The sequence below is a fragment of the Atheta coriaria genome, unplaced genomic scaffold, assembly GCF_025399875.1.
Source record: "Atheta coriaria isolate IRGN ID8LTWV9N9 unplaced genomic scaffold, Caltech_Dcor_3.1 hic_scaffold_25_pilon, whole genome shotgun sequence".
Classification (NCBI taxonomy): Eukaryota; Metazoa; Arthropoda; class Insecta; order Coleoptera; family Staphylinidae; genus Dalotia; species Dalotia coriaria.
This window is the reverse complement of record NW_027045467.1, coordinates 54,258-65,803: the sequence shown is the minus strand read 5'-3', so window position 1 is coordinate 65,803 and position 11,546 is coordinate 54,258. Positions and strand designations below refer to the sequence as shown.

At 33.7% G+C, this 11,546-nt stretch overlaps 4 protein-coding genes across 13 annotated transcripts; 2 read left to right on the top strand and 2 right to left on the bottom strand.

Annotated features, from left to right (window-relative positions):
- Positions 1–68: 68 nt before the first annotated feature.
- Positions 69–821, bottom strand: LOC135802463 (nicotinamide riboside kinase 1). Its single transcript, XM_065316068.1, has one exon. The coding sequence runs from the start codon at positions 819–821 to the stop codon at positions 141–143; it is 681 nt and encodes a 226-aa protein (XP_065172140.1). The 3' UTR covers positions 69–140.
- Positions 822–889: 68 nt separating this feature from the next.
- Positions 890–3,043, bottom strand: LOC135802457 (fidgetin-like protein 1). Of its 2 annotated transcripts, XM_065316053.1 has the most exons (5): positions 2,761–3,043; positions 2,572–2,689; positions 2,168–2,505; positions 1,286–2,108; positions 890–1,229 (listed from the first exon to the last, which is right to left on the bottom strand). In XM_065316053.1, the coding sequence occupies exons 1-5, from the start codon at positions 2,829–2,831 to the stop codon at positions 1,104–1,106; spliced, it is 1,476 nt and encodes a 491-aa protein (XP_065172125.1). In that variant the 5' UTR covers positions 2,832–3,043; the 3' UTR covers positions 890–1,103. The 2 variants fall into 2 exon arrangements, with proteins under 2 accessions (XP_065172125.1, XP_065172124.1); XM_065316052.1 differs by having other exon boundaries at positions 2,168–2,689.
- A 95-nt stretch (positions 3,044–3,138) lies between these two features.
- Positions 3,139–5,059, top strand: LOC135802469 (uncharacterized). Its single transcript, XM_065316072.1, is given in 4 exon segments — positions 3,139–3,701; positions 3,704–4,435; positions 4,512–4,687; positions 4,754–5,059. Coding segments are annotated over 4 exon segments (1,485 nt in total). The 5' UTR covers positions 3,139–3,314; the 3' UTR covers positions 4,944–5,059.
- A 1,376-nt stretch (positions 5,060–6,435) lies between these two features.
- LOC135802459 (uncharacterized) lies at positions 6,436–11,255 on the top strand. 9 transcript variants are annotated; one of them, XM_065316060.1, is made up of 9 exons: positions 6,550–6,690; positions 6,781–6,876; positions 6,932–7,111; positions 7,163–7,481; positions 8,651–8,733; positions 8,807–9,065; positions 10,165–10,236; positions 10,327–10,409; positions 10,938–11,255. In XM_065316060.1, exons 3-9 carry the CDS (start codon positions 7,070–7,072, stop codon positions 11,211–11,213), a joined length of 1,134 nt encoding a protein of 377 aa, XP_065172132.1. In that variant the 5' UTR covers positions 6,550–6,690; positions 6,781–6,876; positions 6,932–7,069; the 3' UTR covers positions 11,214–11,255. The 9 variants fall into 9 exon arrangements, with proteins under 9 accessions (XP_065172130.1, XP_065172133.1, XP_065172132.1 ...); XM_065316058.1 differs by lacking the exons at positions 6,550–6,690; positions 6,781–6,876 and adding an exon at positions 6,436–6,462; XM_065316061.1 differs by lacking the exons at positions 6,550–6,690; positions 6,781–6,876 and adding an exon at positions 6,531–6,547.
- The last annotated feature ends 291 nt before the right edge of the window (positions 11,256–11,546 follow it).

Sequence of the window (11,546 nt, the reverse complement as noted above, 5' to 3'; positions counted from 1 at the left end):
GATGCTTAAATTAAATTATAAATCGGCAACACATTAAATAAATAATTTTGCGTTGACACTAGAAAATGTCCTGAATTATTGTTTTTATTGAATAGCCAAAGATTAAAAATATTGTACAATAATAATTTATTCCTGCAATATTAGTTTTTTAATTGTTGAAAAATATCTTTGAAGACTTGAACACTTCTATCCACACTGTTTGATTCAAAGAATGTAACACCCCTTGCTTTATTTTCCTCCGATTTAACTTGAACTAACTGCAAGTATTTCAGATATTCCGGCCAAACGCAAAGTTCGAAATACCCAGGGCAATCCGGAGGTTCGTAGACACGAAGCAGCCGCCGACGTTTACATTCCTCATAGTCCAAGGTAAAAAAATACTTCAGGTCACATAGTTCATAAACTTCTGCATGTTCATAGATTGAAAATCCTTCTATGATTAAAATGTTTACATCCCTTTGTAAACCTTGAAGGAATAATATTAATTCTTGGTTTTTGTCTTGGGAGCCATTTTCTTGTGCAGATTTATGCTCTGCATAATGTGGTTGATTTGCAATTATTGTTAATATATCTTTATACATCTGATCCATGTCTATACTGGTTATGATATCAAAGTGTATATGTTGAATTTCTTCAACCCATACATGCCTCTTGTCTTCAACATCAAGAAAATAGTCATCTTGGGAAATCACTTTCACATTTATTTTAAATTTGGAATATTGGGCATGCTGGTTTATTAGATTAATGAGTTTTTTACTAAGACTTGTTTTTCCTCCACAAGTTACCCCTGTTATACCAATCACTAAATATTTTCCATTCATTTCAAATGGATCTTTTTTAAATATTAGAAACAACTGGTGTACAGTGCTAAGACAGTAATAAAACAGTCTTATTAGAGTTTGCTGTATAATAATCTTATAAAAGTGTTATATAATACGGAAGTTATGATTCGCATTAAGTAAAACCATAAAGTTTGACCTTATGTGTTAATTAAGCAAACTTGTTTATCCAGCAACAAGATAAACGATAGGCGACCCAAAATGTGAGGTATACATGAGAGGTTAGGACAAATGCGAGATTCTGCGCGCGAAATATTCACACATTTAAAAACCAGAAGCCGAACCATAAGTTTTATCCCATTTCAAATATTGTTCTAGATCAGACGGTGAAACACTAGATCGCACCCTAGCCAGAGCATTGGTAAAATCAAACATTGAAACAGGCCGAACCTAAAAAAAAAAACAATATGTTTTAATTGTATTGCATATTTTAAATTAAATATTACCTCTGACAATTGAAGATTTTCAATTTGCGAAAAGTCCATTGTTCTGATTGGCCCTAAACACGCATCTGAACACAAAGTCTTAATATCAGCTCCTGAGTAACCATCTGACAATTTAGCAAGTTCTATGTAATCCTCATCACTCAAACAGTTCTTTTCCTTCTCCATTAATTTCTTGACTAGTTGCAGTCGTCCTTCATTTTCTGGCAGAGGAATGTACAATCGTTTTACAAATCGTCTCCGAGCAGCTTCGTCCAACTCCTGTGGCCGATTCGTCGCACCAATAATAAGCAATCTTTCTTCACTCTCAGTTCTAGCACCGTCCAACTGCACCAAAAATTCTGTTTTTATTCTCCTAGAACACTCGTGTTCTGATTCGCTTCTCTGAGATAGAAGCGAGTCAATCTCGTCAATGAAAATCACAGCGGGTTGGTGACAACGCGCAATCGTAAATAATGCTCGCACCATTTTCTCACCCTCGCCAACCCATTTTGAAGTAAGACTGGATGCACTAATGCTAAAAAAAGTAGATTTGCTCTGTGAGGCAACACATTTGCCAATTAGGGTTTTGCCAGTGCCAGGGGGTCCAAAGAGTAATATTCCTTTGGGTGGTCTTCTGAGACCCGTGAATATGTCGGGTCTCAACATGGGCCATACCACAGCCTCCTTAATTGATGTTTTTGCAAATTGAAGGCCAGCAATATCATTCCATTCCACAGTGCTTCCTGCATCCATAATTTCTGATCTAATCAACTCAATTATCTTTGGATCAATGTTCTTCAGTCTTTCATCTTCAGGTTCTTCTAGATTTCTTGTTGAATTCTCACTGTTGAAATAATGTTATACTTGAATGTTATTTAAGTTATTGTAGTTTTATATACTCACCTTTCATTTGATAGTAACGGAGGAATAAATTTATTAGATTTGTGCCTCTGTACAACAACTTTTTTTCTTGACATAACATTGTACATATTGCCCAATTTTTTCATTTCTTCCATGTCCAGAACATCACCAGCAGTTTTGAATACATCCAGAGGATTTGTTATATTTTGGGATATACCAGCTTGTGGGGACTGATCTTCACTTTGATCAATTTCCATTTGATCTTTACTTTGTTTGTAATCAATGTTTATCCTTTTTAATGTTTTTTGATAATCTGATTTATTTCCTTGTTTGAACAAGGTACTCAAAATCTGTTTATGTGATTCTGCATTATTAAACTCCTGCAAGTTATCAGGTAGATCAATATTGTTTATATTGCATTTCCATTGAAAACTATTGTTTTCCACCTCATAGGTCTTCAGTTTAGTTGCAATTTCATTATTAAGTTGCCCCAATTTACTACATGAAAGCATATAATCTTGTATAGATTTACTAAGTAATAGATCTCCAACTGCTGGGTGAACTCTAAACATAAATCAAAATGTTTGTTAACTATTGTAAACTTACAAATAATTAATCAATCAAAGAGTACTTACAATGACATAGCATTTAGAATATCCTTTCTTTTGCCCCCCATTGCCTCAATAATTTCATTGCTCTTATTCATTACTTTTAAAGCCAACGAAAGTATCAGCTGTTTTTTAAAACTTCTATAGCTTTGCAACACTACTGATTTGTAAAATGTTTATCGTAGGCAACACACAGCTCAAAGCAAACTTTCCATCAACTTTTTCAGTTATATGGCTTTATTTTCAATAAATAAATTTAATAGTAATTAGATTACCAAATTTATCAGATTGCACATTGGCAATATGGTGATTTGGTATATTAGTTACATATGTAACGTCCATAGACTCCTTTTGCACTTGTTACAACATTGCGCGCATGTGCAGTAAGTGCGATTGTCATTTTAAATAAGGTGAAGCTTAACGGTTTGGTCACTCTAATGTGACGGTTTGCTTTTGGGGTTTGATAACTGCCAGTCAACTGTATAAAGTAGATTTGTAGAAGTGATACACAAGATAAGAGAACTTCGTTTATTAATTCAGCTTCAGTTTACAATCTAACTGCTATTATAATTTATTACAACATGGATAAACCAACGAAAAAGATTAAGCGACCGGTGATTCGGCAGACAAAGACTTCGATATACCGAATGGCCAAAGCAAATCCTCTTCTTGTCCGTGAGAATCAAATCAAGGTTGCTGATAAAGACGTTAATTTACCACTAGCTGTTACGTATCCGGGCCGCATAACCCTTGACGACATTGAGTTTAAAAAGTGGATTCAAACTAGCACTAAAGCTAGTTCATCTAATAATTCTCTTGGCCTACCACCTCAGAAGAAGGAAGTTATTCCAATGACAAAAGCAAATGTAAAAAAGGCAACAAATATGAGGCCGAAACCAAACCTGCCTGTAAAGAATAAACCACTGATCAAATCTGCAAGTGAAGATAATGGGAAGCAGGGCCAAGGCCTAGCAATATGAATGAAAACTTTAAGATGCCGTTATCTACAGCACCGAAAAAAACGCAGTTACGCCGCTCACTATCGTCTGAATACTTTGCTAATACTAATAAACCTATTACAAAATGTTTTGGATCTGCAAATGAGACTCTGAATAAGTCATTGTCATTCCAAAGTTTAAATAGTAACACATCTAAATCAGGCCTACATACATTCAGCAAGTTTTTAAGTTATAGAAGTACCAGCACTCCAATGTGCATGGCTAATAAAGTGCGCAAGAATGTGCAAGAGTCACCTTTGAACACACTTCAGCATCCATTAAAGGAATGGTTAAAGCAACGCGGTAAATCATTGAGCAATTATCAACATTTAAAATGTTTTGGAATGCAACAATTAAGAGGTGATGAAAGAAATGAAGAGAAGGAAAACATCCCTGAAGTTAGCCCAAGGAGTGGGAGTTATGATGATCTGAAGATTCCTGTCTCTGCAGGTTCTGCAGCTGATGATCAGAAAGCTTTTGCTGAAAATCTTGTAACTGGAGCAGTTGAAGATTTACACAATTTAATTGTAACTGGCTATTCTCCAGAACAGTGTGAAGCTTGGCTAGATTTCATTAAGCAAAAGAGTAAAAATATGGAAGAAAAACCGCAGTATTGGGAATGCAGAGCTGCAATTGAGCAGAGAAGAGGAAACATTGCATCAGCAGTGGAATGCTACAAGAATTCAATTATTAATGGAGCAAATGTAAGTGTACTTTAATTTTTAGCACCCATAAAAAATATTTTAATATAGTAGATATTAACAATGTTAAACTTTTCAGGTGGATCATATTGATGAATCTCTGGGTCACTTATTAGAAAAGTTTAGCCTGCTAAATATTGAAGCGAAAAATCCAGTTGAAACAGAGAAAAGACGAAAAGCAAAAGAGGAAGAAGTCAGGAACATATTTAAATCGACAATCATTCAGTTTGCCATTAAAGAACGTTCATTAAATAAGTAAGATTATTTATTCGCTCTGCGTTTTTTTAATGATTATTAATTTCTTAATTAATATGTACATAGGAAAGATAACACGAAGGAAGCTGAAAAATCGAAGAAACAATTTACTGGCACACCAGTGCGACGCAGCACACGAAAATCGTGCGCTAAATTTCAACACACTCCAGGAAAAACTCTGTATGATTCATGGAGTGATGTTGACAATTCCATCAAGGAGAATGTCGAGTTCAAAAATAACGCGTATTTGGCTTAAACACTTAATGTTTTTAATTAAAATTGAATTTTAACGTTATAATATATTCTTAAAGATTCGATAATTTGTAAATTTAAGATTGATTATAAAATAAGACTTTAACTTGAACAAGTTCATTTTTTATGTTGTGGTACAATTAAAGTATTTTATGTATGTATCTATATTTAAATAACAATAGTTTTACGAGAGGCTGAATATTAATAATAAGCAATTACGCTTAACTACGATCACTTGTGACGGAATTGCGTTCAATTTGCTTACTTTGTTTATTAGTATATTGTGTATTTATTTTAAAGAGTGTTTTTAGGGTTCTCGTCTGATACATGTCGGCTGGGTTACATATAACAAAATTTTGAAGTCAGAACTTCCGTATGATATTGCACCTCTGGTTCAGACATCTTTAAATTAAATGTCGAAAGAAGCATAGCGAATATCGACGGCCTCTGTTTCGAACAGGCGTATATATACTGCGCGAACAACACCCCTATGTGCTTTATGTTGTCAGTAACTCTTTAAATTGCCTTTTATTGTGCAATGTGCTTTATTTTTTCTGATTTATCAATGTAGTACGATCGTGCTTGCGGAGCATCTGCGCATGACGAAATTCCATACAATACGTTAGAACCAAATTTTCAAATATAATCCAATCGAATCCGCTAATCCGACAATCACTTTGCAGGGCAGTGTCGGATGAGCGAATTTGTCGGATTATAGAGAACTGCCTAAGACGCCATACAGTCCGGAATTTTTTCCAAAAGAGAACCTTGTAATCCGACAAATTACAAATCCTAAAGTACAAACATGGCATATGACCATGTCAGATTATAAGAGGTGCCGTATTAAACCGGGTCCGGATTACTGGGATTCCACTGTATTATGAAATCGAAATATGAGTGACAGTGACGATCAAGTGACCAAACAGAAACAAAAACCTAACGATGAAAAAACAAGAGCTTTTCAGATAATAGAAGGTCAAGAGTCTAATCGTTGTAGCAACTTTTTTTTTGTTTTATTCCACTTTTCGGTATAGATTTTATTGTTTTTATTTAAAAGTTATACGTGAATTGAATTATAGTTTATTTCGACCATACGTACGTAAAGTTACTGACGATGCCCTCAAATCGAAACAAGTATACTGGAAATAAACTGCAAATAGAATAGTGGATTACACGAATTCAACGTTCAACGAAGAAGATATATTTTTATTTAATAATTGCCAAAGTAAAAGCAGTACCCTCACAATTTATCGTAGTTAAACGATACTTTATTAAAACCATTGCAAATCGATGCAAATGTTTGTCAAACCTGATGTTCAGAGCTACTTAGACAGAAGTTTCGTTTACTTTGGCAATTATTAATATTCACCCTCTTTATTTTAATTTAAAAACTCTGAGACCAGTTGCAATAAACCCACCTCCGTCAAATCCCTAATTGAAAATACGACTCGGAATGAAATCGGACTTCTCCACAAATATTGAAATTTTTACGAAAATATTTTATGGAGATAATGACTTCAAAAGTATGCACTAGTGTTAGCTAAAACGACCTTCTTTCAAATTATGTATCGTCAGTGTTGGGTTGACTGCTCCTGACGTCATGTTTGAGTAAGGCATACGTCGTTTCGCCGAGAGACGTTTCGTCAAGAGTCATTTCGCTGTGACACATTACCACCTCAAAAATAATTCAAATTTCCAAGTAAATTTGATGCGGAAATATCTATATTCCTAAAAATATGTCACTGATTTATGTAGGTTCAAATTAAATCCACAAATGCATTGAATGCAGAACATTCGACATTGGACTTAATATTCTTATAAATGTATTTATTTCCGCCTAGAAAATTTAGTTATTCTTGCGGCGAATCGACTCCGGGCGAATATGTGCCGCGAAGAAACAACTCGCGACGAAACACCGTAATTGAGTAACAGAAGCAGTAAACCATTAATGAATAATTCTGTTATTTTATGTCCTTAAAAATGAATTCGAAGGTGTATAAGTGGTGTGGGGTCCCTCACTGTGGTAATACATCAAAAAAGACTCCCAATAAATTATTCGTGTTCGTTCCGCAAAAGAAATCAATTCGGGACAAATGGCTTGAACTTGCGAAGCGGGACTCATTTGTGATAATGGCTACGACCCACCTTTACTTCTGTGAAGATCATTTCGATGTAAGTTTATTTTTGTTTAATTATATAAGATTATGTGCCATTTTAGGTTAGGCGTGTTATTGTGCTGTGGCTCTATGGCTGTGTTGGGTATTATCAACATTCAAATTTCAGTTGCCAAATGATATGGTGAATTATATGCAATATCATTTGATGGGTTCAGTGCCAAAGGTTCGCATGAAGGCAGGATGTTTGCCTACAAAGTTTGAGTGTCAATCAGATATAAAAAGAAAATATACATCTGATGCTACATATCAATCAATTCTCAAAAAACAAAGAAAGACATTGAGTAAAAAATCGGAAAATGGTTTGGATGAGAAAATTGGTACTATAAAACAGGAGGAATTTAAAGAGGCTACATTGAGTAGTTCAGGTGGGTACTTTTGAAATAAAACTTATATCTCAGTTTCTATATAACTTAAATAATAAGACACCAAACGGTATTCTTCTCAGTAGACATAATACTTTTGAGAAAAAAATAGATATGTAGGTCTAAACTTAAATTGGGCTTAGCTGACAGCCTCTAACTAACGAACTGTTATATCCTTAATCTTAAGTCTTAAGTCCTGAAAATTTGAATGTTATTGAGCTTATATCAAAAGATATAATTTTTTTTTTAACAAAATTTAGTCAAAATTACGTTTTTAATTGCAATTTTTGACAATATTTTCTTCACTCAATTTACTTAAATTATATCGAATTTTATTATCAGAGTATGTCTCCAAATGACATTCTGAATCAGTTAATAAACCCAGAGTGGGCCGTATTTTCTATTTTCTCTATTTAATTGAAAAAAAGCCAAATTTTCAAAAATGACAAAATTTTTTTTGGATATTTTATATCTCTTATTAAATAAATGTAATAGGGATGTTAATATTACAAATGCAAATATTTTTAGTATTTTTTTAAATACGATTAAAGCCTAAAAACCATGTTTTTAAAATTCCGTTTCAAATTTCGCTCCAAAACGCTAATACTATGTCACGTGATCGCTGTGGCGTCACACGTTACCAAACAATGGTTACTGTTATGGTGAAATGAAGTGTTTAACTATTAGAGTCTGACCGAAACTAGTTTTTAGCCGAAACCGAAATTTCGACCCTGCCCTCAGTTTCGGCCGAAACCGAAACTGTAACTTACATAAACATATTTTTCTACTTCTACCTACAAAGGGCCGGTTTTTCCACGTTTTTTGATACAAAATCAATCTCGTGAATAAAGTCCCCGTTTAGTCACTTGATACTTAATATAATATTAATTTAAGTCTCTATGTGCGAACTCAGATGGCAAATAACGACCGCCATTAGCCGCGAAGTTAGCTGAATTGCGCATGAAAATTCACGTACAGTGAGTTTCGGCCAATTTTTGGTCGAAACCGAAACTGAAGCCGAAACTAAAATTCTTGGCCGAAACCGAAATTTTGGTCGGTCTCTATTAACTATACTATGAATTCTAAGTTTTATAAATGTTGTGCGGTGCCTCAGTGTGCAAGTACTACGATCAGGACACCAGAAAAAATATTTATTCACGTTCCACGTTCAGGGAATGGAAGGAAAAAGTGGCTTCAGCTTGCCCGCAGGGATGCAGCTCTCGTAGCTCCACAATCCAAAATGCATTTTTTCGATGTACGTTCTGATAACTAATTGTTTATTTTATATGTTTTTTTAGCTAACTATGTTTTGTACTGTTTTATTTTAGTTGCCAAATGATATGGAAAACTATACTGAATATCGAGTGATGGGCTCGGTATCTCAGGTCCGAATGAGAGCGGGTTGTATGCCAACAAAATTTGAGTGTCAACCTGATCGGAGAAGACGAGCAGGGAATGAAAGAACACGACCATTAGTAGTTAAAAGACAAAGATTGGAAGCAATAGCTGATTGTGAAAGGGAAATAGAACAAGCACGCTCTGCACAAAGTATTTCCAATGCTGAGGTTCAACCAGGTCCAAGCTCAGGTATGTAACTATACAGTTATTACTAGTTGATTCTAAATACAGTATTTTATTTATTTGCTGAAAAAGACAAAACAGATGTACTTCAACTAGCAAAGTGTAAGTCAATAACAACAGACAAATCAATACAAGTATCCATGTTTCATAAATTCAGAAGTAAAAGCACACAGACTCAAATAACAGTTAGAAACATGGCTGTTTCAGTACTAAAGAAGAACAGTCAGATAGTGATGTATCATTATTTTCACAATCAACAAGTGTGTCTGTGACCACGATTGGTGTTCATTGTCATGTGACTTGAGAGTGATTTAGTGATATTTTATATTTATAATATTGAATAAATTTTGTACAAATAAGGCAAAATATTGTGATTTTGAGTAATTCTACCATAGAAACAATCATTTTGTGTAGAAATTATGTTTTTATTTAAATACAGTCAACATCCTTATTCAACTATGTGATGGTATTTACACTATTTGATTGCACTGTGAGTAAATAATACTATTTTTACATAACCTGTAAATCTTTTTACGATCTAGAGTTCAATGAGAGATTTTTGGCATTATTGTTAACTAAAAAATAATTCTCCTAGCTTATGATCCCCTCCGAGTTGTCCTTGTTTGAAAAGCAAATCATTAGGTAGGCTACCTTGTTCTTTTTCTATGAAATTCAAACTACTGAAAATTTTCTCGTATCAACCCCAAGAACAAATAGTCTGATTTACTTGTTTGTGTACTGGATAATTTAATTGGGCTACGAAAAACCCAAGTAGGAATTTGAATCTACAGCATAAGGGATTTACGCATTTGCGGAATTGTACATGATCTGCCTTAAAAACAAAATCCATGACGATGTGGTTGATCAATACGTAAAAAGAAATATCCATAGAAAATTTTAAAGATGTATGACGAAGTTTTATCGTAATATAAATGATCTGGCACATAATGTATACGATCATTTCAAATTTCTCGAAAAGTGTCATGAGTACCGGCAGAGTAAAAAGGAAGAAGTAGAAAGAGGTACTTGAATAATTTCTAACAAATTTTGTCCCTAATTTTAATCCATACATTATGTGTATAATCTTGTATTTTTTTCTTTTCAGGTGATTCTAAAGGGGATGTATTAAATGTGCAAGTAAATGTATCAGTTGGAAATACTATTGAAAATAATGATTGTGAGTATATGAATATTTTTACACATGCAAAATCACACACACACTTTTTTAAATTCCCCTATCATAAATTAATTTTGTCTATTTTAATAGATTATCAGCATGGTACTTTAAATCCATGTGACTCAAGATATACTGAAACAGATCGTGTTTCACGTAACAGTTGTATAAAAAAGGTAATTAAAATTGAAAAATTAGTTTAATCATAGAGTAAAGTATATTAAGTATCAAGTGGTTAAACAGGGGCTTTGCTTTCGAAATCGATTGGGCGTTTAACGACGTTTATCCACGTGGTGCTTACGCTATTTTTTCTACTTCCACTCTATTTCCACGTTTAGTTTTTGTATCTGAACTTTTGTATTTTAAATCTTCGAAATTCGCTCGCACACTACTGGGAAATGTAAGGTTATAAATGTCGTGCCGCGCCGACACATGGCATTTCATATGGTCTTGTGCTGTTCCGTAGGCAAATACGGAGGCGCAAGCTTCGTCTTGAGACTAAAGCCCGTGACTAAAGTACTTAGCCGTGGAAAAACTCACGGCTTTGACCGTCCGTATTTAAACTACCACTTTTTGCTAAAAACCGTAGAAGAACTGGCAATTTATAGATGGAAGTAGAAAAAGTTACATTTTTTGATTTAATGCATTTTATTTATTCTGTATTATCATTTATCATTAATATAATATTTTCATTTTTTTTATAGGAGTGTGAAGATATGTCTACTGAAGATTTATCAGAATCTGAGGACAATGAACATGTTAACATAAAAACTGAACCTAATGTAAATTGCTATGAAGATTATATCATTAATTATGGCATTAAGGAAGATATAGACCCGGAGGACCAGAAATTCAACAGAGATGTTGACATAAAAAGTGAAACAATGGAAGAATATGAGGATGAAACAGCTACCAATTTTTGTCGGCCAGAATTACAGTCGATTGTACAAAATAGTGAGAACTATCATGAAAGTACTTGAATATTTTCAAATAAATTTTGTCCCCAATTCTTACAACTCATAGATCATATGCTCAATCTCCATACATACTTTATATGTTATTCTCTTTTCAGGCGATTCCCGAGCGGATGTTTTAAATGTGCAAGTTGATGTTTCAGTTGAAAATAATATTGAAAATCATGATTGTTAGTATCTGAATATTATGCAGATGTAAAATCAACACTCTTTTTTCAATTATTTCTTAATATAGGTACATATATAAATTACGTGTCACGTTGTTTGTCCGCGATGGATTCTTAAACTACTTAACCGATTTTAATGAAATTTGCAGTTTGATGCAACATGAAAGATAGG